General features: G+C 36.0%; 1 protein-coding gene and 1 long non-coding RNA gene across 2 annotated transcripts; both read left to right on the top strand.

Annotated features, from left to right (window-relative positions):
- The first annotated feature begins 1,536 nt into the window (after nucleotides 1-1,536).
- LOC109185807 lies at nucleotides 1,537-15,742 on the top strand. The gene is made up of 16 exons (XM_019335754.1): nucleotides 1,537-1,964; nucleotides 2,480-5,149; nucleotides 5,264-5,696; nucleotides 5,940-6,168; nucleotides 8,306-8,470; nucleotides 9,013-9,285; nucleotides 9,399-9,644; nucleotides 10,014-10,409; nucleotides 10,505-11,875; nucleotides 11,989-12,045; nucleotides 13,004-13,426; nucleotides 13,598-13,821; nucleotides 14,059-14,192; nucleotides 14,590-14,841; nucleotides 14,947-15,125; nucleotides 15,253-15,742. Exons 1-16 carry the CDS (start codon nucleotides 1,559-1,561, stop codon nucleotides 15,343-15,345), a joined length of 7,551 nt encoding a protein of 2,516 aa, XP_019191299.1. The 5' UTR covers nucleotides 1,537-1,558; the 3' UTR covers nucleotides 15,346-15,742.
- A 2,820-nt stretch (nucleotides 15,743-18,562) lies between these two features.
- On the top strand, nucleotides 18,563-20,183 carry LOC109185816. Its single transcript, XR_002055040.1, has 3 exons — nucleotides 18,563-18,778; nucleotides 19,732-19,814; nucleotides 19,941-20,183. It is a non-coding gene; the product is annotated as an uncharacterized LOC109185816 (long non-coding RNA).
- The last annotated feature ends 3,485 nt before the right edge of the window (nucleotides 20,184-23,668 follow it).

The raw sequence follows: 23,668 nt of genomic DNA, 5'->3' as shown, positions 1-23,668 counted from the left end.
AGCGGGTTTGACTAGCGGATTGTATAAGCGATTTGTAAAGAGATACTTAGTAAAATTAGTTGTTTAATTTAGATGACTATAAAAGTATACATATATTTCATAATAATAATAATAATAATAATAATAAATATTATTACAATGTAGCATCTGTTCATAACTACTTGGCTCGAACTCATAACCTTCCATATGAGAGTCTAACCCGAGAGCCATTTGAGCACAAAGTGCTTGGCAAAGGAACCTCCTTTAGGAACCAAGTCAAACAACTAATAGTGGTCAAATAAGCTAAAATTAGCTTATATGCTAACTATTTTACCAAACAGGGCCATTGAGTTTTTTTTTTTTTTTTTTTTTTTTTTTTTTTTTTTTTTCACTTTTGGTCCCACGAGTATTGTGATATTAATAATTTTGATCCACAACTTTCAAAACTTGTATAATTGGTCCACGAGTATCAATTTCTTAGCGCAAATGGTCATTCTGGTGAAATCTCCATCAATTTTTCATCAAAAATTTATTTTTCATTTATAGTAGGGGTATAATGGTCTTTTCATTTTCACCAATTTTTAGTTGTTCGCACTTTTGGTTTACGAGTATTGTGACATTAACAATTTTGATCCACAACTTTTAAAACTTGCATAATTTGTCTACGAGTATCAATTTCTTAGCGCAAATAGTCCTCCCGGTGAAATCTCCGTCACTTTTTCACATAAAATTTATTTTTCCTTTGTTGTAGCGGTCAATTTTTTTTTTTTTTAAAAAGACCAAAACTTAATGCATTAAATCATCAGCAAGATAATCAACAAGATACGAAGGGGGAATGCCAAATTACTCCCCGCAACCTGACTCAGAAACGTCCTCGTTAGAAAATTTATTTTTAAAAGTTGTAAATCAACATTGTTAGTACCGCAATACTCGTGGGATCAAAAGTGTGAAATTAAAAATTGATGAAAACGAAAAGACCATTATAACCCTTGCTATAAACAAAAAGTAATTTCTTTGGCGGAAATTTGATGGAGATTTCACCGGATGGACCATTTGTGCTAAGAAATTGATACTCATAACTAATTATACAAGTTTTGAAAGTTATGGATCAAAATTGTTAATACTACAATACTCATAAATTAAAAGTGTAAAAAACTCCATATACTTTATATATTAAAAATAGACTTATCAGTCAAAATTACATGTCAAATACAAAAGATAATTATCACCAATTGACCATAAGATATGCTTTTAGAAGTCATTTAAAAAAAAAAACTAATTTATTAATCAGTGACTGAAACGTTTACAAGATCATCATACATTTCTTACAGTTAAACACACGCTTTTAAAACTTATAAGAAGTGAAATAGATAAACAGAAAAATGAATGATGAAATCGTCTTTCCCTGCAATAATAAGACACTCTTTGGGTACAATATATGACATTATGACCCAAAACTCGAAGGACGGAAGTGTAATTAACGGAAAACTATTGAGACCGAAGTGTGATTTCATCAAATGTTTTGCATTAAGGCTGCAAAACTGGAGTTCAGTTAATTGTTTCTCCCTGACGCAGAACGATGAAGGACGGAAACGGCACGAGTCCGTCAGCAAATCCGATCAATATCGCCGGTCATTTACCGCTTAGTCTGGCCAAATCCGAGATCGTTCCTCCTGCTCCAAACCGATCCAAATCAGGCTCTGAATTCGAACCAGCAATCGACTGGTTACCGGATTTTGCCGGCTACTCATGGATTGCTTACGGTGCTTCGTCTCTTCTCATCATCACTCATTTCCCCAACCCTCTGTCAGAGAGAGAAACTGCAATTGGCGCCATTTTACGCCAAGTCTTCGAGCTCTCAGCGGACGGCACTGGCACTGTTTCCGCCGTCGCCTGGTCGCCAGTTACGCCTTCCACTGGCGACCTTGCTGCCGCTTTGGATAATTGTATTGGGTTGTTTTCGTTCCGTCCAGATACTTCTTATAGTAAGTTTTAGATAAATATTACTATACTGTTCCCTTCACTGGATTTGCTTGCACATTTACGTTTTGTGAGTTGACAGTGAATGAATAGGATTAATATTAATATGTCCATAATAGCACATAGAAGTTGCTCAACTTATTAGTTAGGCTGCTAATATCACGTAGGACTTGGTTACACTCTTTTTCATTTGATTTATGTTTACCTTGCTGAACTAGATGAGGTGCCAACATATGTATACACAGTGCGAACTTTTATATCATAGTCGAAGTAGTTTTACACATCATGGCCTGCTGCCTGCGTCTCTTTCTTTTAGATGCTTAGTACTTCGTACAGTGTAAACCATTTTATTCTTTAATTCTTGCACTTTATGAAATACTAAAATTCCTTTAGAACTTCAAGTGTCTCTCTTTATAATACCTATAAGAATCATTGCTGATGCTGAACTGCATCATAAGTTTGTACAGTTTTCTCTCCCTCCCTTCCCTCTTGAATTAAAAACTTATTCACTCATATCCAGGTTCTTTTTGTTGGAGCCAGACTACAGTGCTGGTACAATCTACAAAGGTGGATGCACTCAAATGGACAGGATCTGGAGATGGCATAGTCTCAGTTGGCATGGAGGTTGTCTTATGGAGAAAAAAGGAGAGGTCCTGGGAAATTGCTTGGAAGTTTAAACCAGAATTGCCTCAAATGTTAGTTTCAGCCACCTGGTCAATTGAAGGACCTTTGGCAACAGCACCTCTGCATAGATTGCAAGTTGATGATTTGAGTTCTCCTATCTGCAAGACTAAAAAATGTGTATTAGTTTGTCAAGGAGATAGAGATTCACGACTTGAACATGCTATGCTACCTCATCCTCAGCCTGTTTCTATGATCCAATGGAGGCCATCTGCATTACGAGAGCCAAGTAAAGAGGACAGAAGTTTCAAGAGGTCACTGTTGTTAACTTGTTGTCTGGATGGTGCTGTAAGATTGTGGAGTGAGATTGATGATGGAAGGGTCAAAAAAGTCTTCAAAGAAAATGATCGCAAGGTTACTAGATTATCTTTTCGGGTGGTTGCTGTGGTTGAGGTAAATCAGTCATTGAGTGGAAAACTGGGCGTTGATATATTTGTAAGATGGGCAACAGATATTGATGGTGTAATTAAGATTAGAGAAGAAACTAACTATTATTCTTCTCTTGAGGAGTACCAGCATGACAAGGTTGGTAAGTGTGAATGGTTAATTGCTCATGGTCCTCAAATAACATTGACTCTTTGGACTGTCCACTGTCTTGATGATTTTGCTCCAGTGAGATTTCCAAGGATTACTTTATGGAATAGTAAAGAACTCAACTATCCTAAAGTGGATTCAAAAAGATTGCCACTTAATGATGTTTTTATCACAAGGAATCAGGTCTTTGGACCACCAATAATTTGTTCTTGGATTGAGTTATTACCTTGCAACTCTCTAGCCTGGTTACATTTATATTCTTCAAGATCAACTGTTAGGGAAGAAGGATCTTCAAAATCAAGTACTGAAGAACAGGGGTCTTCAATTAAATGCCAGAATGATAGGTTCTTATCATGTTATTCTAGAGGAATTTTGAATGTTGACAATCACAGTGATAAAATTTTACAAGTTGCAGTTCATCCATATTCTGAAGTTGAACTTGCAGCCTCTCTCAATGCAAATGGAATGCTTCAATTTTGGTCATTTTCTGCTACTTCGGATAGTGTCATGCCAATTTTAAATCCCTCTTGGAAATTTTATGGAAAACATTATTCCCACTCGAGGTACTCTTGCTTGAGGTGGGGGCCTGCAATTTCAAATGAAGAATGGGTTCTTTTTGTAGGACATGCTAAAGGTGTAGATTTCTTTATTGTCACAACTTCAAAAAATGAAGAAAAGAAATTATTATGTCACAATGTATGCACTGTCCCCTTTCACAATGAAGGCCATGAAGAGGGGCCAAACAGTGTCTGTTCAATATCTTTGCCTTCTACTTACAATGAAACCTCTGTTTATAATAATTTCTTACTATTATCTGTGTGGAAGTGTGCCTTCCAGGCTTTTTCATGGAAAATTAGCATCCACCAGTATGATTCATCCAGTGTCTCTTGTGACTGCAGTCTTGAGAAGCCAAATAATATTGAAAGTAGTTTGTGCAAATTCAAAGGTAGTTTTTGCAGCAAAACATATTGTGTCTCTGTTGAACCTTATTCATCACAATTCCCTTCTCCATACAACCATGACCTAGCATCTAGCTTCCAAGTAGTTTGTCCAACTAATTCTGTTTTGAGCGAGCTGCAGGGTTCTGCTTATGAGAAGTCCAGTAACCATTTCACTTATCACATGGCCACTGGTTACAGTGATGGTAGTTTGAAATTATGGAGAAGCATGCCAGCTACCATTTTGAATTCACAGTGGGATCTTGTTGGTATGCTTTATACACATCATGGTCCTGTTCTTGGAATATCTTCAAGTTCTTGTGGTCGGAAGATTGCAACAATCTCCAAAGCAGATGAGGCAACTACTTCTCGTAATCTTCAAATATGGGAATGTGTGCACCTTATGGATGAAGGTAGCTTCATTCTAGAAGACACTTTGTCTTTTGATGCAGAAGTAGTTGCATTAAATTGGTTGACAATGGGAAATGGTCAGTTGTTATTGGGGGTTTGTACGAGCAATAAGTTGCAGGTGTATGCTCAAAGACGCAGCGGAGGCCATTATATTTTGAAGCCAGAAAAATCTTTAGAGGGAAGCATCTGGGTTTGTGTTGCTGAATCTCATACTAAAGCCATCATTCGTGACTTCTTTTGGGGGTCCAAAGCCACAATAGTGGTTGCTCATGATGAGTATTTATCTCTCTATAGTAGGTTGTTATTTTTGGAGGATAGCAAAACCCTGTCCAAGTTTTGCGGAAAAATCTATGGGGATGCTTACCCTTGCTGTAATGATTCAGATAAAATTTTGCTAGGTTCAGCAATTGAGGATTTTGATAATTTTGGACAATGCCCTTCTACTTCCCCCATGAAGATGAACATGATACATGAAATTATCCCTGTCATGAATGTCAAAAGATCTGAAAAGGAGTGTAACTCATTCATAAATATTGGCATTTGGAGCATACTAGAGTTAACAGAAATGTTGGGAGGATCAATCCCTGTCATTCACCCGGAGGCACTTCTGACAAACTTACTTTCAGGTATTTTAAAATTGGTCTATTTTCTTTTTCCTGTTTCATTTTGTCCATCCATCTTCCTTACCATACAGGTGATATTGCATTCGATTTTGAACATGCTATTCACAATGCTTTTAGGTAATTGGAAGCGCCCTTATGTAGGTCTGAAGTGTCTTACTGAACACTTCAGTTCTAACACATCTGCAAAGATATTTTGCTCTCAAAATTTCAATTGTTTCACATTACCTGTTCCATTGTCAAACTATCTTGAAGGACGTGTGTTGCAAAGTTCTGCTGATAAGTCATTTCAATGGAATGGGGATATTGCATCTACAGAGGCCCTGAAAGGATCATATCAATATGCCTCTAATTTGGGTCATGGTGCATTATATACTGCCCCAACAAGATCTGAAATTTCTGGCTTTATTGAAGCCTTTGATAAACTATCGAAGTGTTCAATCATGTCTGACACTGAAATGATGCATAGTCGTGCCGCTATAAATCTTCTGCAAGAAGTTAGCAATTCACAGTCTGCTTCTGCTTATGGAAGTCTTGATGAATCAGGTCGAAGGTATTAAGTTCAGTTCTTTTTCTGCTACAGAGTCCATTAAGCTTACATTGTTCAATCATGAATTTCCTTTTTACTAGTTTGTTTGTCATAATAATACCTGTGTTTGCATTTTTGCTTTACAGTGAACACATCTCTTTCCAATTAATTTTGGCCCTTCATTTTTGTGGTACACCTTGTATTGATCCTAGTTATGATAACTTGTCCAATTAATTTGATGCAGTTTCCTTTATTTATTTTACTCAGGTTTTGGGTTGCAGTGAGGTTTCAGCAGCTATATTTTGTTGAAAGATTTCATAGGGTGCCATTGGTAGGAGAGCTGGATATTCAGTCAGCATTGGTTGGTTGGGCTTTTCACTCTGATTGCCAGGAGACTTTATTTGATTCTCTCTTATCTAATGAACCTTCTTGGCAAGAGATGCATGATATAGGAATTGGGTTTTGGTATACAAATGTCTCACAACTAAGATCAAAGGTATTCATTGAATCTAATTAAAAATTCTATTATTTTATTTCCTGGTGAAATTTTTAGTATGCTACAGTTTAGTTATTTCTATGTAGAAGCTAGACACCTGTTATACTCTGACATAACTATGCAAGTCTTTGCATCATCTGGACCTAGGGGCTAGGGCTGTTATTACTTCCTGTCTCTTTGTGTGTTGTTACTTGTTTGAAAAGAAAGTTAAATACTACATCTGCAATTTTGGTTTCATGTGCTTTGTTGGGTTAAAGCATTCAGGAGGTCCTTGTATTATACCATTTTTTTCAGTTTAGTCATTTTACTTAAATTTTGATCAATTTAGTCTCTATATTTTAATATTTGAATTAAAAATAAAAGCCAACACTGTTAGTCCAACCGTCAATTTGTTGATGTGGCAATAACATTGGCATTGCCATGACGGAACATGCTAATGTGACAATTGCCTCATCAGCTTTTATATATTTTAATTTTAAAATATTGTTTTTTATTAAGACTTTATTTAATTTTATTAAAAATAAAATAAAATTGCGAGAAGCTGGAAACTCAGTATTTCTGTAAGAGATGAAATAAAAGAACCAGTCAGAGATGGTGCCATGAAACTCAAAAGCTCTTTCGGTGCCAACTTATTCACCAGCTGTTGGTAGTGGCTATGTGGAACCAGGGGCTAACACTGAGTCGGCTTTGAGCAACAGAGTTTTGAGTTAACCATGTGAGGCTTTTTGGATTGTTCACTGACCCAGATCCAGCCCATCACATGTTGATTGATCAGCATTGAGCCTGATTCTTGGTGTTGCACCCCAGAAAATGTATTTATCTATACTCTTTTCTTTTCTGGAATTTTCAATATTTCTTCTGTTTTATTTTTAGAAGTCTTTGGGTAATTGGAGATAATGGATTAAGCATTTAAGTGGTTCTTCATTTATATTTGTTTTGCAGTGAGTACAAGAGATCTATAATGGGAGATTGGGAGAGGTTGCAGCTCAGAATGGGTGCAAGTGCAGGGACAACTACCAATTGCAAGTGAGGTGCAAAACCCAGTTGCAACAGTGCAGAAATGATGTCTTGCTTTTCATTGAAAAATATAACAATAGTAATCTTAAAATTAGTTCTAGTACTAGGCATCTCACTATTTATTTGTTTTTACTAAAATTAAATTGTTTTATACAAAAATCAATATTTAAAAAAAAAAATTAAAATGTTGAAATTGAGGGATTGAAAGGTCTGGTGGGTTGTAAATAACCACCACCCGCAAGTTAGGTGGAAGCAAAATATGTGAGAAACCGAAAATAAGAGTATAGAAAGAATATATTATAATAAAAGATTCCAATATATTATATCTCTGTGTTTCTGTATGCTGAACTATACAAATATCCTATATTTATAGGAACATTTGGCTATGCCCAGTCCAACCAAGATTAGGAAACCAAGTGTACTACTAGGAATAGGACTACGGATTCCTATTACTCAAAATATAAAAACCTGACAAGGCAATTAACATGTTAGTATACTTTGACGTGGCAATGTTGACGGTACTGCCATATAGCTAAATTAATGGTTTAAATTAACAATGTTAACTTTTGTTCTCAATTTTATCAAATGTTAAAGTACAGGGGCATATTCAAGTAGATGAACTAAATTGAAAAAAATGGTATAGTACAAGAACCTTTTAGGTACTTTGACTGCTTTGTTGTCCTCTTGTCTCATTCTTCTTTGTTTCTCATCATGTTATCTTTGCAAGATCAGCATTAGAGTATTTAAGCAATTAAGCATGATATCGTGTCCTCATCTTTCGTTCTTTTTTAAGATATGAGCTCTTAGATGTGGATCGCCATATTTGAATATGTATTTTCCATATATGAAGTCCAGTAGCTGATTAGCAGTGTACCTTTTAGGCACTTGAGAAGATACAAGTTCATCTTTGACATGGTTCTTTAAATGGTAGGATGCTAACACATTTTTTGCAAGACAATAATTTTTAGCTTATCTTTTAAAATGTTTTTCTGCTAAACAAAATTCTGTTTCCTTTAGATATACAATGAGATGAAAGAAGGCAGAGGATAATGTTTGTTGGTATTATCAGATTCTGTTTACACAATTTTTTTTTTTCTTTTTTCCTTTTTTCCTTTTGTAGATGGAGAAGCTGGCAAGACAGCAATATTTGAAAAATAGAGATCCCAGGGCATGTGCACTTCTTTACATTGCCTTGAATAGAATTCAAGTTTTAACAGGTCTTTTCAAAATTAGCAAAGATGAAAAGGACAGGCCGTTGGTGGGCTTTCTTTCCCGCAATTTTCAGGTACTGTGTAGACTCCTTTTGTTAATTTGTTTATAGCGATTCTAAACAAACATAATTCCCCCAAACAGTTTAGTAACTTATAACGCTTTCATTTGAGCTCTTATAAATTTATCTTATAGATAAATTTTCTGAATTTTAGATTTTTTATCCTCTAAACTTTGTATGTTTTCGAGTTTCAGTTTATATAGTTTTTGGTTGTGCGTTTGTTGCATGTCTTCTGAAATTTATGCGGTATCAGTAATTTCAGTCTAGCTTTGCAAAACCAAACTTTGGGATAACCCGAGCAAGTACATTTATCTTGCCTTATCAATCGTCTTCCATTTGTACCCCTCTCTTCTCTCTCTCTCTCTCTCTCTCTCTCTCTCTTGATTAATATATGTATCTTGACTATTTATGAGTTCAAGATGACTTTATACTATAAGCAGTCTAATGAATGAGATACTTTCTTATTGTATGCGGTGCTGTTTGGATAACTGAGCCTTGTTATGCATAATGCGATTTACTTTGTTCCAATAAATAATCTTAATAACCTGATTTTTCAGGAGGATAAAAATAAGGCAGCAGCTCTGAAAAATGCATATGTTTTGTTGGGCAAACATGAACTGGAACTTGCAGTTGCATTCTTTTTGCTTGGAGGTGATACGACCTCTGCTGTCACTGTGTGTGTGAAGAACCTCAGGGATGAACAGCTTGCACTTGTAATCTGTCGTCTTGTTGAAGGGTATGGTGGACCATTAGAGCGTTATATTGTAACAAAATTCCTTCTTCCATCCGCAGTTGCAAAAGGTGATTACTGGCTTGCCAGTTTCCTGGAGGTAATTGATCTATGAATTAGTTTTGTTTCAAAGTTTTTTTTTTTTTTTTTTTTTTTTCCTCTTGTCCCTTTGCCGAATGATGAATGCATGTACAAACTCTTTTTCATTTGCAGTGGGTATTAGGAAATTATTCACAATCTTACCAGAGAATGCTTGCCATCCAGACGGAGCCTTTTCTCAATAAGTATGTCCTCTCCTCACACCAAGATGCTTTTTTAGATCCAAGCATTGGACAGTACTGCCTAATGTTAGCAATGAAGACTAGTATGAGAAATGCTGTTGGTGAGAAAAATGCTGCAGTCTTGGGTAGATGGGCAATTTTGATGTGTGCTACTGCCTTAAGTAGATGTGGTCTACCTGTAAGTTCACATTTCCTACAGTTTTGCCCAATACTTGCAATTTTGAAATGGGCATTTTGCCTAGCATTTGAGTTTATGCTTTTGGGTTTCTATTGGAATGGGTGAATATTTCCAACTTTCTAGATTACTTGACCTTCCTCTCTGAGGCTATGAACTATGGATCTGTGTTTATTTTTTTCTGAAATTGGGACTGAAGAATGCCTTATGCCCATACTGCTGAATAATACCAAATATTTTGTATAGTAGTCTGTTTGTGGATTTATTTTCTTTTTCTTTATTTATTTTTTCTCTAAAGCTTATACTTTCAAGATATCAATGGGGTTCTTGTTGAGAATTATTTAATGGCTTCTGTACTTTTTCCATTATAAGCTTGAAGCATTGGAGTGCCTTTCTTCTTCAGTCAGCATCTTTGGTAATTCAACTCAAGGAAGTATACCGCACAATGCAGACTCTGAACTTTTTAATGCTACTATCTTGGGAGTGTTAGTAAATAAGAGTTCATCAAACTGGATATCAGGTGGTGTGGCTTTTGATGTAGCTTCACATTCAAGACTAGATTTGGCTATGCAGTACATATCCAAGTTGTTGAGAAAACATCCATGCTGGGTGGACATCAATATCATGCATCTTCAGGCACATACATACTCCGAGTCTGAGTATCAAGGCTGCAAGAGATTACTTGATATTTTCCAACATGAATTAAAGGAAACAGTTTCGTGCTTTCAGCAGAAGTATTCTATGCTTCCTATTGATCTTATGAACATGGTATATAACTATATACTTATTTTTGCCACTGACGTTGTGCTTGATCACTGTGTTTTTGGAACTGATTTGTTTTCATCTTGCAACTTTTTGTACAGATTTTTTTGTCCCTCAGCAACAATAGTTTGGAACACATTGGATATAGTCTGTTACAAGATTACACTAGCAAGTACACCTCACAAGAACAAGGAAGACTTGATACTTGCTTTCTCTGTCCTCTTCCTGAACTACTTCTGAAGGTTGCCGAAGAAGTATTGCATTCACTTTCTAGGTACATCATAGTGTGTGGTATGAGTTATTTGTATCTAGAACCATGTTCAATGATAGATGATGTGGTCAGTGAACATGGATTTGGTTTGGTTCAACCTTTGAAGCTTTACGAGTGGAGTTTCATTTGGTCATTGCGGTATGTTAGAGACATGATGGTGTTGTTTTCTGCTTCCTTTCAGCAGGACTTCAAAAGAAATCCTTTTACTATTCTTGATTTATTTGAGTTCTTCTTATACTTTTCATCATTTTGGATTCAAAGAAATTTCAGAGGTCTTACTATGGTTTTGAAGCCTCTTGTAATTGTATGTGACAAACAGCATGCTTCACATGAGATCAATATGAAGGATCTCCGGGAAACCCTTTACCAGAACTTGGAAATCTTGGCTCATGATACCCCAGTTATTGATATAGAATCTCTTCATATCAATGAGAGGCAATTGTATAAACAATTTGGAGATCTATTGCCATCAGTTCCAGAAGGAAAGGGGCCGCAAAACCTGTGTCTCTCTTTGTGGGGAACTATGTCTAATATTCTGGAATATCAGCTAAATTTGATACCACTGGAATCTAGAGACTGTTTATTTGAATCCCATAACACACTCCAAAAAGCATCATCTTCAATAATCCATGGAGGTAATATGCCCTACCAGATTGAGCTGGGTGCAGTACTCGCTAGATTACTGAAGGCCACATGTGGACACATTTCTGCTTATTGTGCAAAACAACTTGCATCATTCCTGCTGCTGAGGGTATCAAGAAGAAGTGCTCATTTGTGGCCCCAATACAGAAATCCAGCTAAGAATTTGGATCATATTATTGATAATGCGGAGGTTCTTTCTAATGAAGATGAATTATCAGCTTCAAAAATGTTTTGGAGTATCTGTTCTGAGATTTGTGAAGTTAATGGAAACTTTTTGCAAGAGAATGCAGAGTTGTTGCAGCATATTAAGCAAAAGTCCTTGAATGGGTGGTATGACGTGTATCCAGTTATTATGAGAGAGTGTGAATCTGAGGAAACTTGTGATAAAGAAGACAGGCTTGATAGTCCTAGTAGTGCTGCTGGATCTCCTCTTGCATGCCTGTCCCCTAATGATCATCCCTTTCTGAGTTTAAGTGGAAAATATGCAGATCATCCAAAAAAGGTTTTGCCTTTCAATAATGCTAAAGAAATTTGTAGAAGAAATGGAGAACTCATAGAGGTGACTCTTCATCCCAAACAATTCTTTCCGAAAATTGATCATAACTGTTGACACCGAAGTCTCAGTATTCTGTCTTTATATGATTATTATTTCGAGTCTCATATAATTTGCAGGCTTTGTGCATCAACTCCATTGACCAATGTCAAGTAGCTCTAGCTAGCAATCGGAAGGTGAGAGTGTTGAATTTGTTTGTGTATTGTCCTGAGCATCTTTTGAAAGCTCCAATATTTATATTTAGGTTTTCACAGTTTCACTACACCATTGGCTTCTCATGTTACTGGAAAACATTTCAACTGCAATATAACAAGCTTCTTGTTTTAATCTTTGAAAATTAAGTATTCAAAACATTTTTTTTTATGATTTAGCAAATTAAAAAAAAAAAGAGGAAAATTTTAAAATAAAAATTATATATATATATATAGAATTAGGTTCTGGTGCGGTTGGCAATCCAAGGTGCGGTTGTGGGGTTAAATCTGAGCCATTGATCTTGCTTAAATCAAGGTCCAGGATTACCAAATTTTTTTTTAAAAAAAACGCGGTGGCAATTTGGTAATTTTTGCATCTAAGTCAAATTTAAGGTGCGTGAGATTTGTGCTTAAGGTGTGTGGGTTTTGTGCTTAATGTGCGTGAGTTTGTGCTTAAGGTGCATGGGATTTGTGCTTAATGTGAGTAGTTGTTAAAACTTAAAGTGCGTGGGTTTTGTGCTTAAGGTGCGTGAGATTTGTGCTTAAGGTGCATGGGTTTTGTGCTTAATGTGAGTAGTTGGTAAAACTTAAAGTGTGTGAGTTTGTGCTTAAGGTGCGTGGATTTTGTGCTTAATGTGCGTGAGTTTGTGTTTAATGTGAGCCATTTTAAAATCTTAGGTGTGTGGGTTTTGTGCTTTGTTCTGTGCTTAAGGTGCGTGGTTTATGTACTTAAGGTTAGTGATTTGTATTCTTAAGGTGCTTTGTTTGTGTGCTTAAGGTGCGTGGTGATTTGTGTACTTAAGGTGCGTCCAACTGCACAACCGCACTGGAAATCATTCCCGTACCTGAACCCTTATATATATATATATATATATATATATATATATATATATTATTTAACTCTGGTAGTTTTGGGTTACCATTGATACTCTCTTTAATACAGGGCATTCTATTCTTTAATTGGGAGGATGGACTGCCTTATGAAGAAAAATCTGATTATGTCTGGGCAGACGCTGACTGGCCGTGTAATGGCTGGGCTGGATCTGAAGCTACACCGATTCCCACATGTGTTTCTCCTGAAGTTAGGCTGGGTAAGAAAGGGACAGTCCTGGGGCTTGGTGGAGCAACAATAGATGTAGGTTTGTTGACAAGACCTGGGAAAGATTTTACAGGCAGTGGAACATTTGGAGTTCCAGGCTATGCTGGTATTAGTTCTGGCCTTGGTTGGGGAATTCAAGAAGATTTTGATGAGTGTGTTGACCCTCCTGCCACAGTGGAGAATGTTAGAACAAGGGCATTATCAACTCACCCTTCAAGACCATTGTTCTTGGTTGGTTCTAGCAATACGCATGTATATTTATGGGAGGTGAGTAGTCTTGTCTGCCCTACATTTTTTTTTTTTGTAGCATAAAATTTATTTTAAATAACCTTTACTTCTATTGTTCTTTACATCTAAAATTTATTTCCAGCTGGAGTTTACTGTTGGTATTTTTTTCTTATACAAAATGGGACTAAAGAGAATTAATGATATCAACAGTTTGGCATGGACAGAGCTACTGCTACGTATGGAGTGCTTCCTGCTACAAATGTCCCTCCACCTTATGCCATTGCCTCTATATCTTCTGTGCAGTTTGACCATTGTGGTCACCGATTTGTAACTGCTGCATCAGATGGTACTGTGTCCACATGGCAACTTGAAGTTGGAGGAAGGAGTAACATTCATCCAACTGAATCCTCTATCTGCTTTAACAACTATACATCGTATGTTGCTTAAAACTATTTGAACACCGCTCTTCGTCTCATTGTGGCTTTTGTTAGTTCAATTACTTTTTCATTTTACTCTAGTTTTTCTTTATTAAACTGAATAATTTCTTGCTGTCAAGAAAATAGGTTCTAGTCTAAGTTCTTTTTTTATGCTTTCTATGTCTTTCCAGCTAGGGATGATGTTAATTTGCAAGGTTTATCTTTCCTGTTGTAACTTCTGACTTCTGACTGTAGGGATGTTACTTATGTTACTTCTAGTGGTTCTATAATAGCTGCCGCGGGATATAGCTCCAGTGGGATTAATGTCGTTGTATGGGATACACTAGCTCCTCCAGCTACATCTCAAGCCTCCATAATGTGCCATGAAGGTTTGTTTCCATTCTTTTTATCTACTTGATAAAAATGATCCATACTTTCCATCTCATCCTTGTTGCACACCCAACATCTGTTTTGAGAGCTGCAGTGTAGAACTGATGCAATCCTTTAATTGTTTTATAGTTCCTATAAATGTTAAAGTACAAGGACCGAATACTCATCAGTCATTGCCGCCACAGAAACTATTGATTTTAGAAACCTTTTACCAAACCAAGAAATCAATAATGAAATGAAATCACATTCTCTTTAAAGTAACTTTTTTGCTTGCATAGCAGGAGCCAATCTATATTCTGTATGTGCAAGGTAGTATGGGTGGCAACTTAAGTCATCATTCTGGAATAATTTTTGGTGCACAGTTTGAACTGAAATAGTTCCTTGTGGATGTTCCAGGTGGTGCACGCTCTCTGTCTATATTTGATAATGATATAGGAAGTGGCTCAATTTCGCCACTTATTGTGACTGGAGGAAGAAGTGGTGATGTTGGACTCCACGATTTCCGCTACATAGCAACAGGAAGGACAAAGAAACATAAGCATTGTGATACCAGTGAACAGAATCTCCATTCCACAGTAGACATGCAGAAGAAAACTGGTGATCAGAACCGGAATGGTATGCTATGGTATATACCAAAGGCCCACACAGGTACTTGCTACAATACTACTTGTACGATTGCTGCTGAGTATAAATTATTTTTAATAATTGTAGCTGTATGCAACTAATTACTCAACTTCCCAAATCCTTCTGAAGGGAGTGTCACCAAAATATGTACTATTCCGAACACTAGTTTTTTCTTGACGGGAAGCAAAGATGGAGATGTAAAACTTTGGGATGCAAAGTGGGCGAGACTAGTATTTCATTGGCCAAAATTGCATGAAAGACACACCTTTTTGCAACCAACCTCCCGTGGATTTGGTGGAGTTGTTCGGGTAAATATTTAATACTGGTGAAGTCAACTGAAAATTGTTAGATATGTGTATTTACAATGCTTGAACTAGGAAGCATGTTTTTTATGCATGTGTTAGAGCTAAAGGTATGGTTATTGTAATTTTGCAGGCTGGTGTTACAGATATTCAAATTGTTTCTCATGGTTTTGTTTCTTGTGGTGGAGATGGTTCTGTAAGGCTGGTTACAGTAAAAGGGACTTGAAACTTGCATGAACAAGGATTCCATCATATTAGCCAGCCAGTCTTAACATGAATTAGTGTGTCTACTTAAAGTGTTACAATAGACTCTGTGAAAGGACTCTAGCCTGTACCAAAATTCAACCTCTGCTTGCGAGCTGCAACAGTACTCACTTCTTGGAGTCACGTTGTATTCAGGCCCGTAAATATGAGCTGTCTTTGGCATTCATTCGATTATTATCTTCTCCACTTTTGTGGTAATCAATATACATATACCCTCTTCCTTCCGACAGGGTTTGCTCTGATTTAGGTTGTTGATAGTTTTGTAGTTGTTATTCTATGATGCCAAGCAAGTTATCTGATGCTTTAAGGGTACACTGAGTTGCCAATTCTTTTCATTTGTTTTTATATATTCCTCTGAATCTGTCTATGAACTGCCATACCAAGTTTACATCATAACTTTTAACTAGAGCAATTGCACTGTTATCATTGGTCCATCAACAAATTTGCAATTTGCAATTTTTTTAAGAATAAATTTCATAATTTACTAGACTTCATAAATCACGGTCCTCCAGTCTCGTGTGTAATTTAGTGGTATATTTGATATTTTTTAATATAGATATGATTGCTCTGTAATTTTTTTTTTTCACAATAGTATTATCATTTGAAATGCAATGCAACATATCACTTTAAAAACACGTGTGAAGTCCACATCAAGTCACCAAATCAACTAAAATATTTAGTAAGTAGTTAATTGAAATACTCAAAAAAAAAAAAAAAACTGCATTATATTCGATGGCTTTTTTCTGCAGTTGCCTTCATGCCTTGGTAATTAATTCCATTCAAATCCATGGATAGATAATTAAGAGCAAACTTCTTCATTGACTATTGTGGTATTTCTACTTAATTATTTTCTTTTTAGAGTAAATATCCAAAATGGTCCCTTGACTATAGCTAAATTTATAAATTGGTTCTCGATTATTGATTTCAACAAATTAAGTCCTTAAGTTTCTAATTCTAACCTAATTAAGTCCTTCATCTGTTTGATCGTTTGTTGATCGTGATCTTTGAGGATATATATGTAATTTCATATGCAAATCTCAAGAGAATGCCCTTGGAGCTGACGACGCCGTTTTGGAGGGGGAAGTGCTTCTCCGCTTGCTGTTTGGGGATCACGAGCCGGTTCATGTTGAAGGCGCGACGGCTCTGCTCGAGCTCGTCGGTGTAGTGTGCTTGCGGAGCATGTCGACAATCTTGGCCTTGGAGTGGGAGCTCAAGAACACGGGGCCTCGTAGTCGTCAGTTGTTTCCGACAAGGGCTTGAAGTTGGTGACGGTGTCGCAGCCACGGAAGCGCTGGGCGGCAATGTTGTACACCCTGGCGGCTTCCTCCTCCTCGTTGAACGTCCCCAGCCACACCCGCTGGTGCTTCTCGTTAATTTGTCTGAAGTTGATGATGCTAAAAGGCTGTCTAAAGTTGATGATCATCAGTATAGGAAGTAGGGTGTTCTGTTCTCTTAGCACTGTCAGTACCTTTGTCGATAAGTAGCGTTTTTTGTTTCCAAATTTTGAATGAAAGAATTCTGATTATCACGGCGAACACAACGAGAGGTGTGGCAAGAGATATTCCCACTACAAATGTACGGTTTGAAGGAAATGCAGGTGCACATCTGCTGCAAGATTGGAAAACTGGAGGTCATTCTTGTAATAAGCAATATAGGCTAGATTCTGTATAGCTTAGAGGCACTTCACCTGTGAATTTGTTGGCTGAGAAATTTGCAAAAGGCCATTTATATTACAAATATCACAAGGGAAAGAATCTTAGAAATCATTCATGGAAATGTCCAGATATGTCAATGCAAAAAGGGTGGGAAGGGAAGGGGGCAAAGTTCTGGTGATGGTGTTGTGTAGATCTAACGGGGAAAGAGATGTGAGATTGGAGATCGATGGGTTGAGAGGTCCGGAGAACTTGTTGTTGCTGACGTTCAGAGATAACAAGGAGCTAGAGCTCCAGTATCAATGGAGATGGAGCCTGAGAAATTGTTTGAGCTGATATCCATTCGGCTGTGGGACCACGCCTTTGAATCTCGACGACGGCAGCTTCCTGCCGAACTCCGCCTCCACCCCGTTCTCTGTGTCGATGATCACGCTCGCGCCGTTCCTCATTCGGTAGACGCTCTTCGGCGACTTGGTCACCGCCGGCAAATTCAATGCCGAAGCATGCCAACCGACATAGAATCACTAAAAGGCATTGACTTTTGAGCTTTGCACATGAAATTACATATATATATATCCTCAAAGATCACGATCAACAAACGGTCAAATATATGAAGGACTTAATTGAGTTAAAATTGGAAAGTTAAGGACTTAATTGGTTGAAATCAATAGTTGAGGACCAATTTGTGAATTTAGTTATAGTCGATGGACCATTTTGGGTATTTACTCTACTTTTTATTTTCTCACCAAATATATATAGTGTGATGTTCCTATAAGAACCACCATCCTATTAGTCCATGAGAACCAATCTAGTGCATTAAAAAAACATATCTATGGTCTATGGATCGGATGAGATCAATTAGGGGGTTCAAAATTCACATGTGCATATGTAGCATATGCGGTGTGAAATTGGGGATTTCAAAATTTACGTATACGTATTAAGCATGTGTTGTGTGCATTTGGGGATTCAAAATCTGTGTGTGCATATTAAGCATGTGTTGTATGCAACATAGGATATGCACACATCGCATGCCCTATATGCACATGCGAATTTTGAACCCCCAACTAATCTCATCAATAGATCTAATCTTTTAATGCACTAACTTGGTTGTAATATGGTGCCATCACATTACATTGTAGTGGTGCAATTTCTCCTTTATTTAATTTTTGTCATTTCACCTTTTAACAAAGATAGCTAACATGAGTTTTATTATTTTTTTTTTTTTGGGAAATGATTTTTATCATTATGTCTCTTGTTCTAATATGTAATTTGTCTTTCTCGTAAACTCTTTTAATTGAGTGATGAAGTTATATGTCAATCATTTTTATTAAATGGTGAAACAAATTAAATGTAAATGATTTTGTTTCAAAAAAATAAAAGTGATTAATTGTGAAAAGTAAATAAAAAATATAATAAAATAAAATTAAAATAGTAGAACTAATTAAAATATAGTGTGAATGACTAAAAGTGAAATTTAAACTATAATTAATTAATTATAATCTAGCAGTCAGTGAATTGGGCCGGCCCGTCTTCATAGTTCAATCACCATCTCGGTTACCTCGGTACTTCATCGCCGATTGCGTAATACGAAGAATTTGGAATTTGGAGTGTTTGAGAGGGGCGTAGAGGAGAAAAGTCGTAGAAGGAATTAAGGAAAGATAAAGATGGCTGTGATGGGTAAATTGAGAATGTTCGTAGTCCAAGAACCTGTCGTTGCTGCTTCTTGCCTCATCGCCGGCGTTGGTAATTTCCCCCCCTTCTTTTTTGTTTTTTGTTTGAAACAGATATACAAGCATGCCCTTTTGATGTAGATGTATGGTAGCTGAAATCAAATAACATATTATGTAATTTTCATTATTTTTTGTTTAATTTGGTTTCCTAATATGTCTGTATCCGTTCTTTGTCTTTGTATACAATTCGATTGCCGGAGCGATTGGATCCGTCATCAGTTAGGCTAAGCGGTTTTCATCTGCGGTTTTAGTTAAGAATTACAAATTGTCCAGCAAACTCTAAAACTTTTTACGAAATCTAGGTGGTTCTTGCGGTGAGGACACCGCTTTTAATTGCGGACTATGCATCGATCGTTTTAGGGTTGTAAAATTTATTCTTTAAAAAAAAATAAAAATCTGAAACTTGTTGTTTGGATTGCGGGAAAAGATTTTCCCAAGCCACATTCTGAGGAAATGGGTTTTGACTTGGCTTAGATGAAATGAGTTTGAAATTTATGTTCCATTTCTCTTTATATAATTATATGCTTCTGCATTAGGATTTGATTTCTGTTGTTATTGCAGTCATAATCAGGGTAATCTAGAGACACTGTGGATCATCTTAATGTGTAGTAATATGCTGATCAAGGCAATCTCGTTTCAATTGTTTCCCTGGCCTGTTATTTTACATTTTACATATATTATAATGTATGTATTAATGCTTTTGTTTTTAGTAGGAAATGGGATGCTGCATTTAATCAATTCTGATCTATTATAAATTCTTGGAGTGTTACTACTTATGTCATGTATGAATTGTGATTTAACTCCATTCACAGTCAACATTTTCTTTTCCAGATGGATATCTAATCTCAAAAGCAAAACTATTTGTTAATTTCTTTATATACTCTATTTACATGTGTCCCCTATTTTCACAGTGAATTTAGAATATGGGTGGTTTATGTTAGGGTTTTTGTGTTGTGACCATTTCAGGGCTCTTCCTCCCAGCAGTTGTAAGGCCTATGCTAGACTCTTTTGAATCATCCAAGCAAGTCCCTCAACCTGCTCTAACTGATGTATGTAAAGTACTGCTTAATTATGTAGTTATTTTTGTGTGGGATTGGTTATATGCTATGCTATGACAGAGTTGGTTTAAATAAATTTATAGATTGTGTGTTTGTTTGTTTGTTTGTTTTTGGCAGGTGGTTGCTGGTATGACTGGTAAAAAACAGGGGTAGATGATTGCAGAATAGTTTGTGTAATTTTATCCCTTGAGATTTCTGTGTTTTTTATGGGAATAATAAGATGGTGGTATCTGTCTATCGGATAATGCTGAGATTTTGTAGTTGGAAAATTTCCTCATTTGCTGACGTATATGCTATGCTACTCAAAGTCGAGAGAGATTGCTATTAATAATAATATTATGTTTGTTATATTTGAGTGAATGCATGTATGTCGTATGTAATTTCAGAACAGCTATGCCAATTCAATTATGTTGAGATGGTGAAATTTGGGTAGGAGCAGCCCTTGTTATGTACCTGATCTGCTTTTGAAAGTGTCAAACTGAACTTCTACACATTGTGCGATCAGACGAAGGAGGGAAGGAGGGACAACCATGCCTGCTTCCATACTCGTCCAGGACGAAGGTGGGGCAACCATAGTTGCTTCCCCATTCATCCATAGTAGACGAAGATGGAGGCAGCTATGGTTGTTAACAAGGTGGTCCCAGGTCAACAAAATAATTTGCCATCCACCACTTACAAATTTCTAATCGAGTTAATTATTGAAATGGTCCCTTGATTATAGTAAAATTACAAATTTGGTCTTTGACTATTTTTTTGACCAATTAAGTCCCTCAACTTTAAAAATCTTAACCAATTTGGTCCTCAATTTGTTTGATTGTTAGTCAACCATTAACTTGGGACCAAATTGGTAATTTGTTATAGTCAAGGGACCATTTTGGTAATTAACTTTAAGGTGGGCAATTTGGTTAAGTTTTCTCAAATCGAGTTGTACCAAACTAGTTAGATTCGGTAATATACTGAACAATCGAACGGTAATATATTCTTGTATACCGAACAGGTCAGTAAAAACTCGAACCGAACCGAATACCATTTGAACTTTGGATTGCTATTTTGTTATATAGTAGACTTTGGCTATGGACTATGTAAACACCATAACACATAATATAGAACTTTTGATAACAAACCATAAAGAAATCAAATAAAACATTTACGAGAGATACCCGTGAGAATAAGAGCTGAACGGCAGAGCAATCAGTAAGGGATTTGGATTTACTTTGTATTTATTTATTTATTTATTTATTATTATTATTATTATTATTATTATTATTATATTTTTTAAAAAAAAATCAAACGGTATTTGGTTCAGTTCAATTTTTTATCGAACAATTCGAATCGGGTCGGGTCAGTTTTTTATAGAACCGTACAAGAATCCAATACCGTTCGGTTGTTCGGTATATTACTGAACCAAACTAGTTCGATTCGAGAAAACTAAACCGAATTGTCCACCCCTAAAGTTAATTACCAAAATGGTCCCTTGATTATAGCGAAATTACCAATTTGGTCCCAAGTTAACGGTTGACTAACGATCAAACAAACGGAGGACCAAATTAGTTAAAATTTTTAAAGTTGAGGGACTTAATTGGTTAAAAAAAATAGTCAAGGACCAAATTAGTAATTTTGTTATAGTCAAGGGACCATTTTAGTAATTAACTCTTTCTAATTTTATTGGGACTTGCTTTTGTTTTGGTTATTATGTGTATGATCAATTGTTATGCCATGGACCTGGGTCTACCTTGCAAGGTGGATCTAGGTCCAAAACGTGCATATGAAATAACGGTGTTGTTAGTGACACCGTTTTCTCAATCAATGATGTTTTTTTTTTTTTTTTTTTTTTTTGTGAATATAGAGTTTTGCAATTTTGAATATTGAGTTCTGTAATTTTGTATATTGAAATCTAAATTTGTGAATATAGAGTTCAAAATTGTGAATATAGATGAACGAATTTTGAAGACAAACGGTAAGGAATGAAGTATTTCTTTTTTAAATTCAAACGGTGTTGTTTTGAAACAAAATGATGCCATTTTGAACTTGGGTCCACAACATAATTTAACGTGTATGATGGATGGGTTTAGCCCAAAACTCTCCCCCCCCATGTAGGGGCAAATTATACTGTGCATTCGTATGCACCATGCATGGTGCATACGGATGCAAAAACGACGTCGTTTTGCATCAAAACGCGGGTCCTACTTAAAAAAAAATCAGTTTCGGTTCCCAGCAATAACATTATGTTGTTCATTTTTTAGTTCATTCATTTTGAATTTTTAGTTATAAAATTATGGATGTGTAGGTATATGCAATTCTGGATTTATAGTTATGAAATTATGGATATTAATTATGCATGGTTTCATTATGGAATTCTGGATTTTATAGTTATGAAGTTATGGATGTATAGTTATGCAATTCTGAATGTATAGTTATGCAATTCTGGATGTATAGTTATGAAGTTATGGATATATAGTTATGTAATTCTGGATTTATACTAATGAAATTATGAATTTGTAGTTATATAATTATGGATGTATAGTTATGAAATTATGAATGTGTAATTATGCAATTCTGATTCTATTTTTTTTAAGAGCGCGCAATGATAAGGTAGCAAGGTGTTATTGTATGGATTGGACCACTTGAATTGCTTATATTAGGAGGATAATTGGTATTTGGTATTGAATCAATTTGTGTTGTGTGTCTGTTGCGTTTAACACCACACCCACTGGCCACAGGACATTGACGTACCTACCCCACCCTTACCTGCCTCCATCCATCTCTAATCTCTATCTCTTTTACCACTTTTCAGTTTTCACACCTCCTTCTCCTCCTCCTTTCTATTTCTTTTCTTTTCTATAAAATACAAACAAAAACTTTTTTTTTTTAAACCAAAGACGGAGAGATATCATTCATTAAGATCCAAATTCAAAACGTGTGCAATGAAGGAAAAAAGGATAAAAAAAAACAGTTCATAGTCAGACATGGACAAGACTTTTCTAGTTAAACAATGAACAACTTTGTTCGCGAACCACTTTGCAAACAAAAAGTTTAAGTTAGTAAAACTAAAAGCTATTTTTCTAATGTCAATTAGAATGATCCAGATCAAAGATGAGACAGAATCATGTGTATGAATAATGCCATTAACGGCATGAAGACAGTCGCTCTCCACTTGTAGATTGTCAACATGTTGGTCTTTAATCCATTTCAAAGCATCACGTATTCCAATAATTTCTGCCTCAGTTGGTTTGAAGGCACTGCACCAAGGTAGACGGCTAGCAGCAACGAAACAACCCGCTGAATCAGGAAGAACAAAATCAAACCCCATTTTATTGTTGTGTTGATTAAGAGCAGCGTCAACATTAAATTTGAGCATTTGAGCGGAGATCTGGACCAAACAATGTTAACATCGGTAAACCTGGCAGTAGTATTTGTAACAACATCAACAGAAGTCCATTCAAAGAAATTTTTTTTTTGCATATTGGCAGGTAAATGAAGCCGATAGAAACAAAAACATGAAACCAACATTTTTATTCAAACAATATTTGATAAAAATGGTACTAACACATGGCCTGCAGGCCTTTCTTTCTTCTTCTTTTTTTTTTTTTTCAAAAAAAAATTAAAAATAAAAATCAACTTTGACCGGGTCCAATTTTGCCAAGTGCTGTTGCGGGGTCCACACCACTCATGGCATCAATTTCGAAGGCCTACCCAGCACGTGAAACCTAATCACTTCACTTCCGTTCAAAACTCTTCTTCCTCCTATTCTTCTTCCCTCCCTACTAAGTACTAAACTTGACACTACGTATTTCACTATTTGAATTGGACTACTTTACTTTTTTTTTTTTTCTTTTCTTTTCTTA

Source organism: Ipomoea nil, unplaced genomic scaffold (genome assembly GCF_001879475.1).
Source record: "Ipomoea nil cultivar Tokyo-kokei standard unplaced genomic scaffold, Asagao_1.1 scaffold0188, whole genome shotgun sequence".
NCBI classification, from domain to species: domain Eukaryota; kingdom Viridiplantae; phylum Streptophyta; class Magnoliopsida; order Solanales; family Convolvulaceae; genus Ipomoea; species Ipomoea nil.
Note: the sequence above shows the minus strand (reverse complement) of the source record. Positions and strands in the feature narration are given on the sequence as shown.